Here is a 21,863-nt window from a genome sequence, read left to right as displayed (position 1 = left end):
TGTTTCTTTTGCATCAATCTGGGTGCTGGCCTCTTGACCCTTGTGTGAGGGTCCCTGATTTCCTCCTCTCTGAATTGGTGGTGGCTGTTTGGAAAGACCGTCCCCACCAGCCACAGTCACTGAATGTCTGCCAACCTCCGCCCTGTCGAATGCTTCCTCTTGCCAGCTGTAGGACAGTATCTACCAATGGTTGGGCCTCATTGCACCCACCCTGTTGAGTCCTGGGGATGGAGGTTATGGGTGCAATGTTCCATTGGATGCCTCTTGTACTTCTGGTCAGCTTGAGCACAAAGATTGGGCATCCATTTTTAAGACTGGCTGGCCACGCCCCTGCCGTGCTTTGGTATTTGAGAATCAGAGCTGGGTTTGCAGCAGCTCAGGTTCAAGTTACCACAGAACAGTCCTCTCCTCAGCCCTATTATTGTTTTCACAGTCATCCTATATTTTCTCCACAGGAACCTGTTCCTGAGTGCTGGCACCGACGGACATGCGCACGTGTACTCCATGCTCCAGGCCCAGCCCCTCCGCTCTCTTCCACTGTCTTCCAAGTACCTGTTTGGCGCGCGTTGGTCCCCAGTGCGACCTTTGCTCTTTGCTGCTGTTTCTGGGGAAGGTGAGTTCTTCTTGCTCTAAAGCAGTGTACATGGTGTGATGGAGGCTAAGGAGTCCACCATATTCTTCTGAAGGAGAGGCTTTGTCACAGTCTAACCTTGACACAGTGGCCGCAGCTGTGCCCTAATGCAGTGTAAGTGGCCTGATGTAGACTAGGAATCTCCCAGGTTCCTTGGAAGGATAGGCGTAGGGCGATACAGGAACCTACGTAGAGACGTAGGCACGATGGCCACAGCTGTGCGGCGACCTGTGGTAAAGGCAGCTTGAAGTCAGCCAAAGGAGAACGTGCAGGAAGGCGTAGGTCTGCACCAGACATCAGGTGCAAGAGCTTAGATCTGTTCGGTCTGAAGAAGAGCACGCGGATAAGATGACGCTGGCATTCCTCCTGGGGTAGGAGATGATATTCAGATATTGTCGTGCTTTTAGTGCAAGACATCACAAGGTAAGTCTCATCAGGGAGACTCAGGGGGCACATAGCTATATCACTGAAAGCATGGAGAATGTAGGAAATGTATGGCTTTCATACAGAGAAGCTGTGGACCAACTAAGTAGCCTGATTAAGAAAAAATTGGGAGATGCAATGAGTTCTGGGGATATGAGCTCCAAGACATCTGGAGAACCAGTCGCTGCAGTGTTGTAGCAAGCTGGGCCTTGGGCAGACCTGATGGGCGTGGGGGTCTTTCTAATTGGAAATGGCCAGACTCGCTGGATCCAGCAGTCACCGTCTATAGGGGATGGGCTGCTGATCTGTAGGGATATGGGGATGCCTAGTAGGCTTGGCAGTCATCTACAGCAAATTAGCAGACTGGACAGGGGTGGTGGTCGGAATCGCCAGGAACTAAAGGAGACTGAATAGGCCTTGTCTTCACCACCAGGGACCAGGAGAAATATGGGGAAAGCTAAGTGTGCCAGTGGTAACCATCTGCAGGTATGTGGGCAGGCTCACAGAGTCTGGTGGCCACCACTTTCAGGAGCTTGAGGCAGGATCAATGTGTCATCAGTGCGTGTGTAAAATGTGACATTTATAACTGCTTGAAGTGCTTGCTTTATTGCTGAATTTCATTCTTTCCCTGCAGGAGAAGTTCTACTGTATGATCTTGGAAAAAGTTCCCAGAAGCCGGCGGCTGTGATCAAGCAAACCTCTGATGGTCAGCCGGTGCACTGCCTGGAATTCAACCAGAAGCAAACGCATCTGCTGGCTGCAGGCGATGCTACCGGGGTCCTGAAGATCTGGCAGCTGAGCTCTGAATTTACAGAACAGGGGCCAAGAGAAGTGGACCAGTTGGATCTACTAGCAAACGAGGCTGTGGACTGACGCGGTTCAACCAGTGAAGGGGAAACTGCAGTGCCATTCTCCTTTCAGTCAATCTGACTCTACTGAAAGGTAAACACAGTTGGTTCTCTTTTCAGTCTGTGGGACTCTGCTGAAAGGTGAACTCACTGTGCACCGCTGACAGTTCTCTTATGAGTCAACGGGACTCTTCTAACCGGTAGACTCACTGTCCAGCACTTGGAGGTCTCTCTTGAGTCATTGCAGCTCTACCGAAAGATTGACTCGCTGTTCAACACTAAAGTTTCCTGTGAGTGAATGGGACTCTTCAGAGAGGTAAACTCACTGTGCGGCGCTGAGAGTCATCTATGCGTCAGTGGAACTCGACTGAAAGTTAAACTCCCTGCGTAGCAGTGACGGTTCTCTTTTGGGTCAACAGGACTCTACTGAAAGGTAAACTCTGTGTACGATGCTGAGAGTTTTCCTTTGAATTGAGCAAGATTCTAACAAAAAGTGTTTTTTTTACTGCAACAGTAGCAGTGCTGCTACTTCTTCTCCTTTGCAACAACGAGTCGCTACTGAAGAGTAAACTGATTGTGCGGAGTGTGCGGTGCTGCCAGTTCTTCACTAAGTAGACAAGTAGTCTCAACAGAAATAAACATCTCTCATGTCAGACTCCTCTGAGGGACCAGGAAGACTATTTTGAATCTCTGCATTTGGTGGCACTAGATCTTCTGAGTGGACAAGCCTCCTCTAAAAGGTGAGCTCTGTCCCTGGTCTCGGAGGAGGGATGGAGTCTCATTCCAGGTCTCCATGGAGCGACCGTATTGTCAGTGTACGGAAATGTTATGTCTGCTGGGCTGGAAGGGATGTGGCGGAGTCTGTCGTGGTCATGGTGTATCAAGGGTGCAGACCTTTTGGAGCATCTCCTGGGATTTCCTTGTACGTTATTCAACTCATGAAAATTCCACATGGTGGCTTTGCTCACACAAGGCATGTGCTCCAGAATGTTTGATGCTTGGAATCATCACCGTCTCTTAATTTTAAGCAGCCTAAAGATGTAAGTGTGTGGCATTGAACTCTCTCATTCCTGTAACTCCGCAGGACTTTGTACCTCAAATAAAATGCACTGACCTTACCCAGCAGATGAAGTCCTTTGTTTCCTCCACTACATCCAGTAGAGGCCTCTTCAATGTATGAGCTGTTTAGTTTCCAAGTCGAGGCTGCCAGTGCTTGTTGCATACTAATGTTATTCTGGAGACATGGCCAATTCTTCTAGACCCAGTTGGTGGGAACAGTTTCCCAAACCTCTTGAATAAGAGCTTGGCAGCCAGCTGTCACAGGACATGCTCCTCCCATGCAGCCCGTTTACTCCCCTCGCCCGCCCTCCTCATCTTCTGCTCCTTCCATTGGTCGGATGTGCCTGAACCTGGCCTAATCCTGTTGGTTTCTGCTCGCCTCAGGGCTACATTCCATGTGTTGGTGTTCCTCAATGCTCTGTGTTTCCTCCAGATGCTCGCTTTGGCAGGTGCCTGAATTCACTGTCTTGCTCAGTCAAACCTCTGAGCTGTAGCTTCATGCCCCTTCAGCTGCAGGGTCCCTGAAGACCCACTTCCGCCACACATCCCTTGAGACAGCGGACATCACCCATGTGAACGGAGCCCGCAGTACTGCTGTCGGTGCTGTAGAGGAGAGCGCACCCCAGTTCATGAACCCGTTCCAAATGATGTGGGTAGTTTAGGGGCACACACTGAAGGGTTGCTGAATTTGTCCAACGCTGAAAAGCCTGCCGCGCGGGCACAGTTTCTGGGTCTGTTAAAATTGGACATGACACAAGTAGCAAGCTCTGCCTGACCTACGGGTTCTTTCAGGTTGTGTTCAAGCTCCACTGATACTGATCAGAAGACAGCACAAAACAATTCCCCACATTGTACTGGCTTCATTCGTTGTCAAAATAGATCCACCCTGCAACCCCAGAAAGACACCCTCGGTAGGCATAAGAGAGAGAGGTGGTGTTTGCAGACAGAAGTCTGAGGCTGTGGGAAAAGCTCTTCCTTCACAATACCCTTATCCTGTGTTAATATTCAGAGGGCTATAAAACGCAGAGGACTGCTTTAGATAAATAGAATATGAATCCCGGGGTAAGGCTCACTGGTCTGGGCTGCACACGATGCGTGCCTTTCTTAGCAACTACTGACCCCTTTGCAGTTCACATGAGCTTGGCAGTGGTGACAGCGTGTGTTTCTTTAATCACAGTTACAGAGCAGGTCTTTTTGCTGTTCTCTGTATTTGAGTGAGTGACCTCCTAGCTTTATCTCTAAAGTTCTGCTTATTTCCATGTAGCTGGGTCTGTTTCCACACCCAGTGTGCCTCAAGAAGGCCTGCATGTATCGGAGACTAATGTGTATGTGAATGTGAATACACTGGAATCCTTCTCAGTTTGCCTCTGAAAGCATGTTCCGCAAGATGAAGGATAAAAACAGTCAGCCAGTCTAGCTTTGTGCATTGCTAAATTTCCTGACACTTTTTAATGTAGCATAAGGCTGAAGTATGGGGAGGATAGGAATGGGGCTCCTTTTGGATTTGAACTTTTGCTCTGTCCTGCCTTTTTAGGTCTCGCCTGGTGTAGCGTGCATGCGCTGCTCGCTCTGTGAGGCTTCTTGTAATCTATATCCTTTGAGAAGTGGAGTTTAGGCTCCGCCTGTTTTTTTGATTGGCTTGCATCATAGTTTATGGTAAACAGTGACTTTTCATTGTGAGTGAGGCTTTTTAGTCCCTCCTGGTTACCGCCCTGTCTCCTTTTCGCACCGAACACCCGGACTGGATCTTTTACTGGCGGCAGTACACGGAGGGGCATATTATCAAGGAAGTGGCGGAGAGAGGGGTTAGCCGTCTTCGCTTAACGCCTCTCTCCGCCACTTCGGAAACGCCAGGCTGAACCATATTAACAAGGATATGGTGCAGCCTGGCATTTCCCCCTGCGATGGCGCTAAGTTACACAACTCAGCGCCAGCGCAGGCACCCTTGCACCAGAGTGCAAAGGTGTCTGCGAGCAGGGAGGTTTGTTTATGTGTAGGAAGGAATTCCTTCCTGCACATAAACAAACCTAAAATGCCATTTTGTAACTTTCATGTGTGCTGCTTCGTGCAGCACACAATGAAGTTACAAAATGGCATTTTGAAAAACGGTTTGTTCATGTACAGGAAGGGACACCTTCCTGTACATGAACACACTGTGGCATTTAGCTCTTTCCGTGTGTGCTGCACAAGGCAGCACACATGGAAAAAGCAAAAACGAGAAGAAATAAAGCCTTTCTCCTTGTTTCGCCACCTTAAGACCAGGATTTTTCTGGTCTTAAGTTCGGCGCTGACACCTATTATCGCCTCTCTTGATAATAGGTGGCAGCGTCGACTTCAATGGGTGTTGCGGTGGAACTCCCACGGAACACCCACTCCATGCCCCTTTCACGCTAATGTTAGCGTGAAATGGGCACTATTCCACTTAACGCTGCCTTGATAATAGGGCCCGGACCCTATCGCCACCACACGTCACAAAAAGTGACGTTGTGGTGGCGATAGGAGCTTGGTAATATGCCCCCTAGTCTGTTGGGTAAGCCCTTTTTTTTTTTTTACCATTCTTGTAATGTCTGCTTTCCATTGCGGTCGCTTCAATACTTATAATGGCTGAATTTTTTTGGGTGGGGGGGGCTTTGTTTCAGTAACTTGTTATGGATTTTTTTATGGCTATGTGTTTTTCCGACGCTATGTATGTGCGGTTTTGGGGATTTATGTTTCAAATGTATGTTTATTTCGGAGCGCGGCGCCCTCTTTAGGAACAACGCGCTCCGTTAATTTATTTTTTCTTTATTTCGGAGCGCGGTGCACGCTTCAGGGGTACCGCGCTCTTTCTTTTCTCTCAGGAAGATGGCCTGCTGGGGATTTGGAAGAACCTTTATGGTTCAGCAAATTAACTCCCTAAACTAAATTGTCTCTAGTTTCCTCTACATTCCCAAATTAGAATAATTCCGTGTGGGCTTGTGACATGACTAAGAGCGCTGCTGGTGGTCTTGTTTAGTCCTCGTCCTACTGGAGTACCAAGTTTCGGTACATATGACTAGTCCATCATGGCCGCCCCGATTGGGAGCCGCGGTACCGTTCTGCCTGCTGGTGCCCCTTTTCTATTTCCATGGTCGCAGACTACCTGTACCTGCTCCGCCGCTGGTTTAACGGTGGATTCAGCAGCTACAGGTGGTGTTGCAATGCATCTTGTCGCTCCCTGGTCTTTAGCTGCTGGTCTTGTTATTCTTTTCTGACCCGTTATCCTCTGGGTTCGTCACCTCTGTTCCCCTCGTAAGATGGCGTCACTTGGGCTTCAGTGGAGTGCAGGGAGGGCGTGGCCTTGTCCTTGCGGGCTACCGTAGCACAAGAGTGCCAGGCGGCCTTGGTACTGGGAGTTATACTGTCCAGGGATAGAGGGAGCCAGAGCCACTGACCGCCCGGGTTCAAGTCCGGCTGCGTCATGGGCTCAGCGGGACACAGGAGTGGGGTTCACTCTCTGCCCAGGAGACTGCAGGTGCACCAGCCGACTTCTTGCGACTGGGTGTGATGCAGAGGTTGGTGGACAGCAGACTGGAGACGAGCTGGTGAGACACAATTCTTTCTGAATATTCTGCAGCATTTAACATATCCCCTCTTGTGTCTCCAGTGACTGTGCCTCTCACTCCTGCTTCCCCCTTGTGCAGACACCAAACCCCCTTTACCTGCCACCCTTTTGTTTGTTTCCCCACCTCTCTTCCCTCCCGCTGAGAGGCTCGCCCTTATCACTGACAGCCTCTCCTCCTTCCTGCTCACAGCATCTCCTGCTGGGAGGCTCCCCCTTATCACTGAAATCTTCTCATCCCTCCTACTGAGAGCATCTCCTCCCGCTGACTTAGAGCCTTGCCTCCCTCCCACTCACAGCCTTTCCTCCCTCCTGCTCACAGCACCGCCATCATGCTGACAGGACCGCCCTTCCAATGACAGCACCACCCTTTCACTGCCAACCTCTTCTCACTCCTGCTGATACCCTCGCCTCCATCCTACTGACAGGAACGCACTTCCACTGACCGCATCATCCTTTCACTGACAGCACCACACTTTCACTGACAGCCTCTTCTCCCTCCCACTGACTCTCAGCCTCACTTTCGTCCCACTGACGTTTCTCTTCTATTTGTCAGACTTCTTTTTCCTACTGCCCGACTCTCCGCCCGCTGACTCACGGCCTCTCCTGCAGAGAGTCTCACTACTATCACTGAGAGCATTTTCTTTCTCCTGCTCAGCCGGTCTGGGGCAGTGAGACAGTAACACACTTTTGTTGGAAGAACCAATAAAGAACTCTGTGAAAAAGAACTATTATTTCAAACACTGCACAGTAAATCTGAAACCGGGAACTTCACTACACACCACATACACTCCATAACACATGGTTAAAAGACATTGTCATTTACAACGCCATTTACAACGCCAATAGCTCTAACTTAAGCAAATGCGAGACCTATTGCATTTCCAATGCTTGTTTTTTTCTTCCTGGAGCACTCCCGTTAGATTAGATGGAGGGTTGGTGGGGGGGGGGGCTTCTGGACACCATGGTCACCTCTGGAGTATGGGATTTTTACAGGGCCTACTTCTTGTGTTCGCTCAGATTCTGCTCCGAAAGGCTGGTGGGTGTCAAGCTTCTCTGCTTTTTGCGCTCAGGTTGTGTTTTTTTCCCAGTGGAGACTCCCATCATCATCACCTGCTGCTGCTTGTCATCACCCGGATCTAAGGTTTCTGTGCAACGGAAGAAGAGGGATAAACAAAATTTCAGCCGTATCTGAAAGAAACAGGTTAGTATTAGATTCCTTACCTTAGAATATCCCCAGGCGTCAGACTTTTGCATAGCAGTACCCCTGCGCGTCAGTAGGCGTCGTCTGCAGCTCCGCGTTTGTCGTCGGCGTCATTGGCGCCGGGATGATGTCTCCGGAGTACTTAGACGACGCCCTCGCGCGCTGACGTCAGTTCTTCTTTTTTCCACGCCAGCAAGCGCAGATCCGGAAAAAGTGGTACCCCTTAGTCAATTTTTGACTAGACTTTTTCGATCATTTTTGATCCTTTTCGAAGTCTAACGACTCCGACGGTGCCGGTAGGGATCCCCGGGTTTAAACCCTGCGCCGACTGCGACCGACTGATGTCGGTTACCGACCCCCACCGCCGGTGTCTTCATTGCCTGGTCCTCGACCACGACGACAAGGCCTGCTCCGACAGTCGGGCCCTGGCGTCTAAAGCTAGGCGGGAGCGGTCCCGCAAGCGACTCGAGCTCCGGCAATTGACCCCTCGCCGCTCGAGTTCCCGGTCCGCGAGGAGGTCGAGGGACCAGTCACGGGGTCGGAGCCACCAAGCTCCGGGAGTCGTCCTCAGTCTTCGGGCTCGAAGTTCTCAGGTAAGCACAAGAAGTCGACGAGACGTCATCGCTCTTCCGACTCCCCCCGATGCTCGCGTGACGCGGCCGGGGGTTCGGGCGACACCGCCCTCGCGTCTTGCGGCCTGCTTCATACCCTTCAGTCCCTAGGCAGAACGCGACGCCGGAGGAGATCGAGGCCTTCCTCACGGCCATGAGGTCTCTCACTCCTCCGTCGGGCTCCGCGGCCCGACTGGGGGTCCCAGTGGGTCGAGCGCTTCGGCCCGACACCGTCGGGTGCTTCGGTCCCGACGCCGCCGGTGACTTCGGTCCCGGCGCCGCAGGCCCCCCTCTTATCCGGGTTCGGATCTGGGTCACCGCCGGTCGACCTTACGACCTCGCCGGCGCCGGCCCCCAGGGTGTCGCCCCCGGCGTCCCCGATCCCTCCCTTGATTCGGGTCCGGCGCCGGAACGGCGTATCGACGCCGCTGGGAGATTATCCAGTATTATAGGTATCTTTCATAGATTCACATGCCTGAATCATTCCCCGTCGTCGGGGTGGGAGTCCCCGGTACATAAAAAGAGTAATGTCATATAGACATATACATAGTAATAGGCCAGAGGTCTCTCATTAGTAACATATCCATGTCCTTTTGTAACAAGCATTGGAAATGCAATAGGTCTCGCACCATTAGAGTTAGTGTTTTTAGAATTGTTTATGGTTTTTTTTTGTAAATGTTTAGCATTTTTGTTTCCTGTAGCCAATGCTAAAGTATTACAAATAAAAAAAGCCATAAACATTTCTAAAAGCTCTAACTGAAATGGTCTGAGAACTATTGCACTGTGTGAGGGTGAGGGTGAGGGTGAGTGAGGGTGAGTGAGGGTGAGGGTGAGTGAGGGTGAGGGGTTGAGGGTGAGTGAGGGTGAGTGAGGGTGAGGGGTTGAGGGTGAGGGTGAGGTGTTGAGGGTGAGTGAAGGTGAGTGAGGGTGAGTGAGGTGTTGAGGGTGAGTGAGGGTGAGGGTGAGTGAGGGTGAGGGGTTTTGGGTGGGTGAGGGGGAGTAGTTGAGGCTGAGTGAGGGTGAGTGAGAGTGAGGGTGAGTGAGGGGTTGAGGGTGAGGGTGAGGGGTTGAGGGTGAGTGAGTGAGGGTGAGGGGTTGAGGGTGAGTGAGGGTGAGGGGTTGAGGGTGAGTGAGGGGTTGAGGGTGAGGGGTTGAGGGTGAGTGAGGGTTTGAGGGTGAGGGGTTGAGGGTGAGGGAGGGTGAGGGGTTGAGGGGGAGGGGTCGAGGGTGAGTGAGGGTGAGGGGTTGAGGGTGAGTGAGGGTGAGGGGTTGAGGGTGGGTGAGTGAGGGTGAGGGGTTGAGGGTGAGGGGTTGAGGGTGAGTGAGTGAGGGTGAGGGGTTGAGGGTGAGTGAGTGTGAGGGGTTGAGGGTGAGTGAGGTTGAGGGTGGTTGAGTGAGGATGAGTGAGAGTGAGGGTGGTTGAGTGAGGATGAGTGAGAGTGAGGGTGAGTGAGGGGGTGAGGGTGAGGGGTTGAGGGTGAGTGAGTGAGGGTGAGGGGTTGAGGGTGAGGGTGAGTGAGGGTGAGTGAGGGTGAGGGGTTGAGGGTGAGTGAGGATGAGTGAGAGTGAGGAAGATCACCTGCTAATGTGAGCCCAGCATTCACTCGAAAACTGAACTCCAGTTGTCTTACAGGAAGTATGCAGCGGGCGTAGATAAATGGGTGAATAGTTGCGACAGTCAGAGAAAGTGTATCAGGCCCTGCGAAGATTATATTTCTATAAAGCGTACTGGAGCTTTACAAGGCCCCTTACTATGTCAAACTCAACCCTACTTGTTGGGCCCTCCGAAGGAGGTGAGGCTGGGTTGGAACAGAGGGAATCGAATCAGTAATTCGAAATAGTGCTCCCAGACATGTCACATTGGCGCTTGGCAGGAGTAAGTACGCCATCTCTGCAAAGAATGCTCATCAAACCAGAAGGCAAAATGAATATAGTTTCTACCCTGGGAGTCATCCATTAATTCTATTTTAAAGTGCCCCAGAAGTAAGGCAATGCAAGAACTCAGTTAAAGACGGTGCGAGATAACTGTATTCTAAACTTTTTTTTTCCAAACAAAAGGGGGCAAGAATTGTTCAGTTACAAAACAGCTGAACGAACTAAGTAGTGCAAAACATACAAAATATCAGGCAATAACTTTGGAGCCACGGTGGCTTGCACTTGAAATCTAGTAAAGCAAGCTTTGCCAAACAATGTCCACAATAATGTCACTCAATGGTCAGTTTGTGGGATTGTTTTAGAACAGTCGACGTTTCGATCCCTAGCTCCTAGATAAGGGGGATCATCATCAGGACTAATTTAAATACAATTGCCTGGTGTCTATCGTTGGAGCCTGTTGGGATAAGGAACAGGAAAAAGGGGGGAGGAAAAACAGACAACAGCGACCTGTCAGAATTACTGTAATAGTTGCATTTCAATATGTCAACAACTGGTGTAGGGATCAAGTGCCACCATATTTGTAGACAACATAAGTTAAAACAATGTTGGAGTCGGGTACTCGTGCCACCTGTGAGATGTGTGCTCCTAGATAGCACTTGTGCATGTCAGGAAAACTGCTAGCTTTGTGTTATTCGTGGCGAGGTATACTGTGCAAGTGTTTTCACAAGTGTTCAAGAAGGTGATACTTATGTTCTAATGGATTTATGGGGGTGATCGAGTGTATGCGGAGGGTCAATTAATTTAGTGGCGAGACGTGGGAAGAGAAGTTTGCAAGGCGGCAGGGTAAAGTGAACGAATGGGCGGAACTTCGTAAATGGACTGCCTTACCCTAGTTCAAGCGAAATATTGCTTGAATCCGAATGATTAAGGTGTATAGAGCGCTGCGTCATTCCTTTTGAAAGAAAGTGATGAATGTCAGGGCTGGTTGCCGGGCATATGGCGTCAGAAAAGAATGTGAATAGCCAAGGGTTGAGCATTACCTTTTCTTCGCTCAGTGCGGTCCTTGGAAGTGGTTCCATGGTTCGTATTTGCTCGGAGTGGCTGGTAGGGCAGCTTAACCTCGCTGATTAGCGGTTTCTTGCTGTTGGAGCTGGGGAGTGGGAAAGGGTGTAGGTTGTGTCAGCGGTGCCATCCTTTACCATTGAAAGGTAGAAGGCATGGGGAGCACAAGGGTGCGCTCAGCATGATGATAAGGGCTTACCTCTTAGGAGTCTCGTGGAGGTTGCAACGGTGTGCGGCTCCGGTCCTCGGCACAATGGCAGGAACCTCGATAGTCTGAACTAGGCTTCGAATTAAAAAAAATGCGACACGGCGGGCAGGGGAGGGGGCGGAGCGGGTAAAATAAACAAACGAGACGGAGGGAAGAGAGGGGAGGGGGGAGGAGAAATGCGACACGGCGGGAAGGGGAGGGGGCGGAGCGGGTTAAATTAAACAAACGAGACGGAGGGAAGAGAGGGGAGGGGGGAGGAGAAATGCGACACGGCGGGAAGGGGAGGGGGCGGAGCGGGTTAAATTAAACAAACAAGACGGACGGAGGAGAGGGGAGGGGGGAGGAGAAATGGTACACAGCGGGAAGGGGAGGGGGCGGAGCGGGTAAAACAAGACGGACGTGCACGCGCTTTTAAGCTCAATGCGCATGCGCATTGAGCTTAAAAGTCACGGGCACTGCAAGGAATCGCCACGATTCCTTGCAGTGGATAAGCCCCCATAGTCTCGCTTGCTCGATGCGCATGCGCATCGACAGGCGAGACCTAAAAAGGACCAAACTTTGACCAAGAGCCAATCAGATATCACCACCCTCTAGAACCTTCCTGGAAGGAGCCCCAGTCCCTCGGATTTTCTACCACACGTCGTGCTAAGGGAGTCTCCTCTGAGCTCTGCTCAGTTTTTCTGGTATTCTTTACCTTTTTCAATATTTTCTCTCAGAAATTGTTCTATGTAAGGAGTTCTTCAGTTGAACATGGATGACACTCCTAAAAAAAGGGCTATTTAGATCTTGTGCCTCTTGTGGAAAAAAGAGGCTTCATGTTGATGACAGGCATGAAGACTGCCTTTACTGTCTCTACCCTGACCACTCTGCAAAGGATTGCAAGGTCTGCCGCACTTTTTCGACAAAAACTCTGAAGGACAGAGAGGGACGCCTGCTGCTCTGGCTCCAGAGACTGAAGGACAAGGACCAGGTTGTCTCTTCAGGGGAGAGTGAGTGTTCCATCAAAAGTACTCATTCCTCTTCCTGTATGTTTTGCATAATTGCCCCTTCTTTGTTCCGGACTCCGTCTTTTGTTGTGGGACGGTGGAGCTGCCGTATTGCCCTTTGTAAACTTTTTCAGGGTTGGTACGATGGAGGCATAGCCTTACCCAACCTCCGTCTCTATTATTGGGCGTCACAATTGGTGGCTGTTAATCATTGGATCCATGGGTCGCCCTTGAACCCGGCCTTCCTCCTAGATAGATGTCAGACTGGACGGGAAGGATACCTGGGAGCCCTCTACAGCAAACCGGCTAGGAATAGATATGTCGGACCCATGGCGCACACGGTTGCGGTGTGGCATAAGCCCAACAAACGCTTGGGCTGGACGGACACGATTACTAAAGCAACGCCCTTGTGGTCATCACAGCGTCTAGGCTCCCTCTGCTTCCTCCGGGGATTCGACAGGTGGGACTCTATAGGGATTTCGGAGGTGGGGGACCTTATTCATAAGGGTAAACAACTAACATTTAGTGACCTACAGGCCAAATACTCCCTCGCACTCACAGAATCTTTCTGTTATATGCAAATCAAACACGCCATTCTGGCCGCCATCCCGGATCTCACTTCCATACCTGCGACCTCCCCCTTAGGGGATAGGTTATTGTCCGAACCCCTCCCTGAGAAAGCCATCTCCTAACATACCGCAAGCTTTGTAATAATCTCCCTGATCCATTTCAGTCACTGCGGACCAAGTCGGAAGCGGACCTGGGTCCCTTAGATGAGGAAGATTGGCGATCAGCCCTAATGTCCCCTAGAGAATCGGCTATCTGCCATAAGTTCAGACTGATCCAATTGAAGATTCTGCACAGGGCTTACATGTCCGCTCTTACCTTTGCCAAAATTGGAAGACGTCCTGATACATTGTGCTTGTGGGGGTGTGGTCTAACTGACACCTTCTATCACATCTTGTGGGACTGCCCGATAGTGCAACAGTTCTGGAGCGGTGTGATCCGAAAAATGAGTTGTTCCCTGGGTAAGCCACTCTTATCATCGCCTAGGGAATGTGTCCTCAATGTGTGGGGGGCTAATGACTTGAACAACCAGGAACTACAGTGGGCGGCGTTGGGCTTTTTGCTGGCTAAACGCTCCATTGCAATGAAGTGGGGCTCCCAAGATAGACCGTTGGTGGTGGGCTGGGTGGTGGAGATGGATCGTTGCATGATTGATGAGAAGACAGTGTATAAAATCAGGGGCTGCCCTAAGAAGTGGGACTTGAAGTGGGGACACTGGAACAGGTACCGAGGTGAACTCTGTGACTCACCTACCTCCGAGTTGGCTATGTCTCATGATGGACCCATAGGTCGTATTTTGCGCTGATTTGCAATCTGCTTGATTTGTGTACTGCTCTACATGTACTGTATTGTTGGTGACCGAATTTCTGACTCTGCTTTTTCTAATCAATAAAATCTTATGTTAAAAAAAAAAAGTACTACTTCCTCTCCCAAAAAGCCTAGAACGCCATGCCCCGGACCATCTTTGGAGCCACCTCAAAAGAAGACGCCCAAGTCTTCAGAGGTTCGTTCAAAGGCCATGGCTGAGAAGGTTTCTCTTCAGGATACTACCTTCAAAAAGCCTATCAGGACATCTTCAGTGGTGACTGTAACAACGTCGAAGACAACAATCTCCACATCGATGGCATCTTCATTCTCCTCAATGTCGACGACTACTTCAGCCTCTTCGTCGACGGGTAGGTCAATTCCATCTATAATAATAATTAAAAAATCGACGACGAAGCCCCCGTCGACGAGCGCTTACTCGTCGACGTCAGTGAAGCCTCCGTCGACAGTTCCATCATTGACGAAGCCGTTGACGAGACCATCGACGTCGACACCAGCGTCGACAAGAACGAAGCCGTCGACGTGACCATCGACGACGTCTCCGGCGTCGACGCTACCGTCGACGGACAAAACACCGTCGACGACGCTGCCGTCGACAGTTCCATCGTTGACGAGGACGACGCCGCCGTCGTGGACGGCTATAACCGTCGACGTTCCCCCGTCGACGACCACACCGTCGACGGGCTCGCCGACGACAAGATCACCTTCATTGAAGTACTTGTACACACACTTCCGGATAACTAAGCGTACTTTGACGCCAGAATTGACGTCGCCAAGTAGAGTCCAGCCACTGCCGCCGGCTCATTTGTTGGACACGGAGATTCTGAGGATGGCTCACTGTTTCAGACTGCTACCAACCCATCAGAACTTAACATTAAAATCCATGAAAGTTCTGAGTGTGAAGACCTGGATCAGGAAGTAATGGATTTCCAGGAGGAATCTCACTCTACTCCTCCTCCACCTTCACAACCTATGGTGTGTCTTCCAGCATCCATAGTGACGGATTTACAATTTCTCACTGTGGATTATAAGCAGCGGTTTCCTTCCAATCCGCCTCCTCCAGTAGGGCCGCAACCGCCACTTGTGGCACCTACCCCTCCACCTCGCCCTAGGCCTCCTCCGCTGGTCATTCAACCGGACACTGCTTATTTGCCTCCTTTACCGTCTTCTGATGAAGAAGAGGAAGGAGGAGCACAAGACGATGACGAACAGCAAGAAGAAGAACTGCAGGAAGACGAATGGAATGAATACGTTATTCCAGATCCGGCTTCCCCATACCAAGCACAGGCAGACTCGCCTCCGGAAGACATTGGAGGGTTCTATAACATCTTGGAAAGAGCTGCTTCAAGATTCAAAATCCAAATGACCACCCAACCTCAGGATTGCTTCCTGTATGACTTTAAAGAGCCATTTCAAAAGGCTGTGAGATCCATTCCCATTATTGAGTATATTTGGAATCAGGGAGTGAAAATAATGAAGAATCCTTCATCTTTGCCTCCAGTCCTACCCAGGCTCGACAAAAAGTATACGGCTCCTGACACAGCTCCTGCATGCCTTACAAGTCACACAAAACCAGACTCTGTCATTACCCAGGCTGCGCAGCGTAAATCTAATAATCCATCGGCGGCGTTGACTGCGCCACCAGATAAGGAGGGTTGTAAACTGGATAATATTGGCAAGAGGTTTTCATCCATGTCGGCCCTCACTGTACGAGCGGCTAACTCCTTAGCCCTGTTAGGGCGCTACAACCACCAAATGTGGGCGGATATTGCTCCATATTTGGGTACTATCCCAAAAGACCAAAAAGAGGAAGCAAAAAAGATTCTCCTTGAGGGCAAACGTTCAGCCTCGGAAATGATCGACGTGGCGATGGATATCGCCTCCACAGGATTCAGACAATTGGCAGGGGCTGCGGTCCTAAGGCGCCAAGGATGGCTTAAGGCCACATATTTCCAACCGGAAGTGCAGGCCAAGATATTGGACATGCCGTTCGATGGCCACCTACTGTTTGGGAAAGACATAGATGAGATGCTGCAAGGTATCAAAAAGGATACTGATACCGCGAAAGCCCGAGGTACTCTCCAGTTCAGAAATACTTCCTTTCGGGGCTCCAGAGGAAGAGGACAACCTTCAAGAGGTAGCTATCAGGGGTACAAGTCATCGTACAGCTCAAACCAGCAGTACAAACCCCAGTACCAACAAAGGCAGCAGCAACAAAATCAGTCATCATACCACAAATCTTCCTTTCGTGGACGAGGAGGGAAGTAAGAGACAGCCAGAAGGCAATGACCTCTTTCTACCGCAGGCCTCCGTTTCTTCTCCACCTTACGCAGTTGGAGGAAAAATCTCATCTTTCCTCCACAATTGGCAGCAAATTACAACGGATCGCTGGGTCCTTCAACTAGTCCAGTTCGGACATTCATTGGAGTTTGTGGAACCTCCTCCTTCGAATCCTCCACGTCCAATGAACCACAAGAATCTACTTTACTTCTCCTACAAAAAGAACTCTCTATAATGCTCCACAAAAGAGCTATAGAAAAAGTACCTCGGGATCAGAAAGGCAAAGGATTCTATTCCCGATTCTTCCTAATACGGAAAAAGGAGAAGAAATGGAGACCTATATTGGACTTACGAGACCTCAACGGATACCTCAAGAAACAGTCGTTCCGTATGGTGTCCATCCAGGAGGAGATTCAAAAGACTTCATGGTGTCTTTAGACCTACAAGACGCCTATTTCCACATACCGATCCACAAAAACCACAGACAATTCCTCAGGTTTGTGGTGGCGGGCAGACACTACCAATTCAGGGTGCTGCCCTTCAGACTGAAATCGGCTCCTCGCATTTTTACAAAATGCCTGTCTCCGGTGGCAGCATATCTTCGCCAACACCGTCACCAAGTCTTCCCATACTTGGACGACTGGCTCGTCAAGACACCTACTTTCGCAGGCGTGAGCAGGTCCTCAGACGCCTGTCTGCAACTCTTCGAAAACCTGGGACTCACTCTCAACCAAGAAAAGTCTGTACTTCAGCCTTCCCAACGCCTCACTTTCTTGGGGGCAGTCCTGGATACGGATCAGGAAAAAGCCTTTCCTTCACAGCTCAAACTCAGGTCTCTAGCAGCCCGGATTCAGGCCAAGAAGACCATCACGGTGCGCCTGTACAAGTCATTGTTGGGGATGATATCCTCCAACATCCTGCTGATCCCACACTGCCGTCTTTGTATGCGGCTTGCAGGAGGCACTATCCACTCAGTGGATCCAGTGTGCAGGATCTTTCGACGATCTAATCCGGATCACTTCATCCATGGTGCAGGCCCTAAACTGGTGGCTTCAATCTCAAAATCTGGACCAGGGCCTTCCATTCCTACTACCAATCTCACCACATGTGATCACTACAGATGCTTCATTGGAGGGATGGGGTGCGTTTCTGCAAGAACTCCAGATCAATGGGCTATGGTCTCGGACAGAAAAGCAGCTACATATCAACCTTCTCAAATTGAGGGCAGTCTACCTGGCACTAAGAGCATTCCTGCCCAGGATCAAGGATTCCCCAGTGCTTGTGAGAACGGACAACACCACCACAATGCACTATCTGAACAAACAAGGGGGAACTCGATCTCTGACGCTGTCGCTAGAATCTCAACGTATTTGGAGGTGGCTACTTTAAAACAACATTTCTTTACGGGCAGAGTATGTCCCAGGGGCAGACAATACCCTGGCGGACTCTCTAAGCAGGCAATGCTCAATCTGCCACGAGTGGGAGCTGGATCAACATCTTCTCGACACCGTATTCTCCCGTTGGGGCAAGCCTCACCTGGATCTATTTGCGACACAACTCAACGCAAAATGCCAATACTGCGCAAGCTGGCATCCCCAGAAGGGGTCTCTCGGGAATGCATTTTCCATCGCATGGTGCAACGTCTTCGCTTGCGCATTTCCTCCATTTCCCCTGATTCCCAGGGTTCTCAGGAAAATGAAGGCGGAGCATTGCACCCTAATCCTGATAGCCCCGGTGTCGCCACGCCAACACTGGTTTACGGAACTTCACCTCCGGTCGCTGGTACTGCCAATTCCATTCAGGCCAAGCCCGACTCTCCTGACAATGAACCACAGGCAAGTCCAACATCCGGATCCACAATCTCTCAAATTATCGGCTTGGCTCCTGAGTACAGAGAGTTCCAGGATGTAGACATTCCTCAAGAATGCAGGGTAGTCTTGGCCCGGGCCCTGGCCGACAGTACCAACAAGACGTATTCCCTGAAGTGGAGAAGATTCTGTATATGGTGTAAGACAAACAGGATACACCCATTTGAATCTTCGCTGGCACAGATTCTGCCTTATCTGCTTCATTTGGCTCACTCGGGGTTGGCCCACGCCTCAATAAAAAAGTTCACCTGGCGGCTATATCTCGGTATAGGCGTTCTTCGTCTGGTGCTTCTCTCTGGTCCAATAGACTGATCAAGCAGTTTCTGAAAGGATTGTTCAGGACATTCCCTCCAGTGAGGGCTTTGCCACCCACCTGGCAGCTCAACATCGTACTGGCTAAGGTTAATGAAACATCCCTTTGAGCCAATACGCAAAGCTGACATCAAATATCTGTCATGGAAAACAGCTCTCTTACTAGCACTCACATCAGCAAGGAGGGTGAGTGAGCTCCAAGCCTTCTCCATTCAAGACCCTTTCTTACAGTTCAAACAGGACAGAGTTATCTTAAGAACTAATCCTAAATTCATACCAAAGGTTCCATCCAACTTTCACCTGAATGAACCTATAGTTCTGCGGTCCTTCTTCCCGAACCCAAGCACCGCAGCAGAAAGGTCTCTCCATTCCTTAGACCTAAAGAGAGGTCTGAAGTTCTACATCCATAGAACAGGACAATTTCGAAAATCCAACCAACTATTTATTGCCTTTAGCAGGCCAAGGAAAGGTCTTCCATTAACAAAGCAGTCCATCTCAAGGTGGATCTCGGCAGCCATTACTTTCTGCCACCAGCAGGCAGGACATCCTCTGCATTCTAAAGTCCGGGCCCACTCCACTAGAGCGGTCTCCACCTCTATGGCGCTCTTTGCTGGTGTACCCATCATCGACATATGCAGAGCGGCGACTTGCAAGACACCTCATTCATTCACCAAGCACTACTGCTTGGATTCAGAGCTGATGAAGGATGCAGCGGTGGATCAAGCGGTGCTCCGCCATCTATTTCACTAGAGGTGAACCTTCTTCCTTTCATCCCTCCATCCTATTACCTTCTTGCTCATTTCTCTAGATTTAGAGTATCGTATTACTTGCTGTATTTCACGATTGATATTCTATTATCAAGTGATTTTACATGTTGTTCTATACGAAATGTGCTGGTTATTGCTTGCTACTCTGATTCATGCATGTGAATCTATGAAAGATACCTATAATACTGGATAAGAAATGCGTTACTTACCTGTAACTGCAGTTATACAGTATTGGTATCTTTCATAGATTCACATGCAACCCACCCGCCTCCCCTGGTACCCAAGAAGGGCAAAGGGGGCCTTCGCCCTATCTTGGACCTGCGGAACGTCAACGGCTTCCTCCGGCAGGAGAAGTTCAAGATGCTGACACTAGCTCAGGTCGTAGCTGCCCTGGACCCAGGAGACTGGATGGTAGCTTTGGACTTGCAGGACGCTTATTTTCATATCCCCGTCCTGCTGGCCCACCAGCGTTACCTGCGGTTCACGGTAGGCCACGAGCACTTTCAGTTTACCGTGCTCCCCTTCAGCCCTACCAGCGCCCCACGGGTGTTCACGAAAGTGATGGCGGTGGTCGCAGCTCATCTGCGCAGGTTAGGGGTTTCAGTCTTCCCCTACCTTGATGACTGATTGTTGAAGGCGGGCTCGCCCCAGACAGTCGTCAGCCACCTCCAGACTACGGCCGACCTCCTGCACCTGCTGGGGTTCTCCATCAATGTGCCAAAGTCACACCTGTGCCCCTCTCAGAGGCTCCTCTTCATCGGAGCGGTTCCGTACTCTGCGCAGTTTCGGGTTTATCCTCCCGAGCAGTGGGTTCGGGATATTCAGGCTCTGATTCCGATCTTTCAGCCGTTATCCCGAGTCTCGTTCAGGTTGACGCTGCGGATTCTGGGGCTTCAGGCCTCCTGCATCCTTCTGGAGCATCATGCCAGGTGGCGGATACAGGCTCTGCAGTGGGACCTGAAGTTTCAGTGGGCCCAGCATCAGGGCAATCTGTCCGACCATGTCTTGATCTCGGAGGGCACTGCAAGACTGTTGCAGTGGTGGCTCACGGACCGCGATTGGGTCAGCGGCAGATCCCTCTCCCTACCCCACCCGGAGCAGGTAGTTGTGATGGACTGTCCCTCCAGGGCTGGGGAGGCCACATGGGAGAGGCGGAGATCAGAGGCCTCTGGTCTCCGGCGGAGTCACGGCTCCACATCAACCTTCTGGAGCTGCGGGCGATCCGGCTTGCACTGAAGGCATTCCTCCCCTCTGTCCGGGGGAGTGTAGTGCAGGTGTTCACAGACAACACCACCGCCATGTGGTACTGCAACAAACAGGGCGGGGTGGGCTCTGCGCCTCTGGCAGTGGCTGGAACATCAGGGCGTGACCCTGGTGGTTCAACACCTGGCAGGTTCCCTGAACGCCAGGGCGGACAAACTCAGCCGTCGGTGCATGATGGATCACGAATGGCGTCTGAACTCGGACGTGGCGCAAGGCCTCTTTCAGCAGTGGGGCGACCCTTGGTTAGATCTATTCGCCACAGAAGAATACGCGCAATGTCATCAGTTCTGCGTCTCCTTTGAGTCAATGCAGCTCTACCGAAAGATGAACTCGCTGTTCAACACTAAGTTTTCCTGTGAGTGAATGGGACTCTTCAGAGAGGTAAACTCACTCTGGCGCTGAGAGTCATCTATGCGTCAGTGGAACTCTACTGAAAGTTAAACTCCCTGCGTAGCACTGACGGTTCTCTTTTGGGTCAACAGGACTCTACTGAAAGGTAAACTCTGTGTACGATGCTGAGAGTTTTCCTTTGAATTCAGCAAGATTCTAACAAAAAGTGTTTTTTTTCCGCAACAGTAGCAGTGCTGCTACTTCTTCTCCTTTGCAACAACGAGTCGCTACTGAAGAGTAAACTGATTGTGCGGGGTGTGCGGTGCTGCCAGTTCTTCACTGAGTAGACAAGTAGTCTCAACAGAAATAAACATCTCTCATGTCAGACTCCTCTGAGGGACCAAGAAGACTATTTTGAACCTCTGCATTTGGTGGCACTAGATCTTCTGAGTGGACAAGCCTCCTCTAAAAGGTGAGCTCTGTCCCTGGTCTCGGAGGAGGGATGGAGTCTCATTCCAGGTCTCCATGGAGTGACCGTATTGTCAGTGTACGGAAATGTTATGTCTGCTGGGCTGGAAGGGATGTGGCGGAGTCTGTCGTGGTCATGGTGTATCAAGGGTGCAGACCTTTTGGAGCATCTCCTGGGATTTCCTTGTACGTTATTCAACTCATGAAAATTCCACATGGTGGCTTTGCTCACACAAGGCATGTGCTCCAGAATGTTTGATGCTTGGAATCATCACCGTCTCTTAATTTTAAGCAGCCTAAAGATGTAAGTGTGTGGCATTGAACTCTCTCATTCCTGTAACTCCGCAGGACTTTGTACCTCAAATAAAATGCACTGACCTTACCCAGCAGATGAAGTCCTTTGTTTCCTCCACTACATCCAGTAGAGGCCTCTTCAATGTATGAGCGGTCTACTTCCCAAGTCGAGGCTGCCAGTGCTTCTTACATACTAATGTTATTCTGGAGACATGCCAATTCTTCTAGACCCAGTTGGTGGGAACAGTTTCCCAAACCTCTTGAATAAGAGCTTGGCAGCCAGCTGTCACAGGACATGCTCCTCCCATGCAGCCCGTTTACTCCCCTCGCCCGCCCTCCTCATCTTCTGCTCCTTCCATTGGTCGGATGTGCCTGAACCTGGCCTAATCCTGTTGGTTTCTG

General features: G+C 50.6%; 1 protein-coding gene across 8 annotated transcripts in view; it reads left to right on the top strand.

Annotated features, from left to right (window-relative positions):
- Positions 1 to 21,549, top strand: part of LOC144756423 (cytoplasmic dynein 2 intermediate chain 2-like) — a 98,792-nt gene extending 77,243 nt beyond the window's left edge. For 6 of the 8 annotated variants that reach the window (XM_078646255.1, XM_078646256.1, XM_078646257.1 and 3 more), the window contains 2 exons: positions 456 to 613; positions 1,689 to 3,020. In XM_078646255.1, the coding sequence (XP_078502381.1) occupies positions 456 to 613; positions 1,689 to 1,927 (397 nt within the window). In that variant the 3' untranslated portion in view covers positions 1,928 to 3,020. Of the gene's footprint in view, positions 1 to 455; positions 614 to 1,688; positions 3,021 to 20,654 lie in introns of those variants that run through there. The other 2 variants (XR_013595147.1, XR_013595146.1) reach the window with 1 other exon arrangement.
- Positions 21,550 to 21,863: the final 314 nt, after the last annotated feature.

This window comes from Lissotriton helveticus, chromosome 5_1 (assembly GCF_964261635.1).
Source record: "Lissotriton helveticus chromosome 5_1, aLisHel1.1, whole genome shotgun sequence".
Taxonomy (NCBI): Eukaryota; Metazoa; Chordata; class Amphibia; order Caudata; family Salamandridae; genus Lissotriton; species Lissotriton helveticus.
This window is presented reverse-complemented; position numbering and strand designations above follow the sequence as displayed.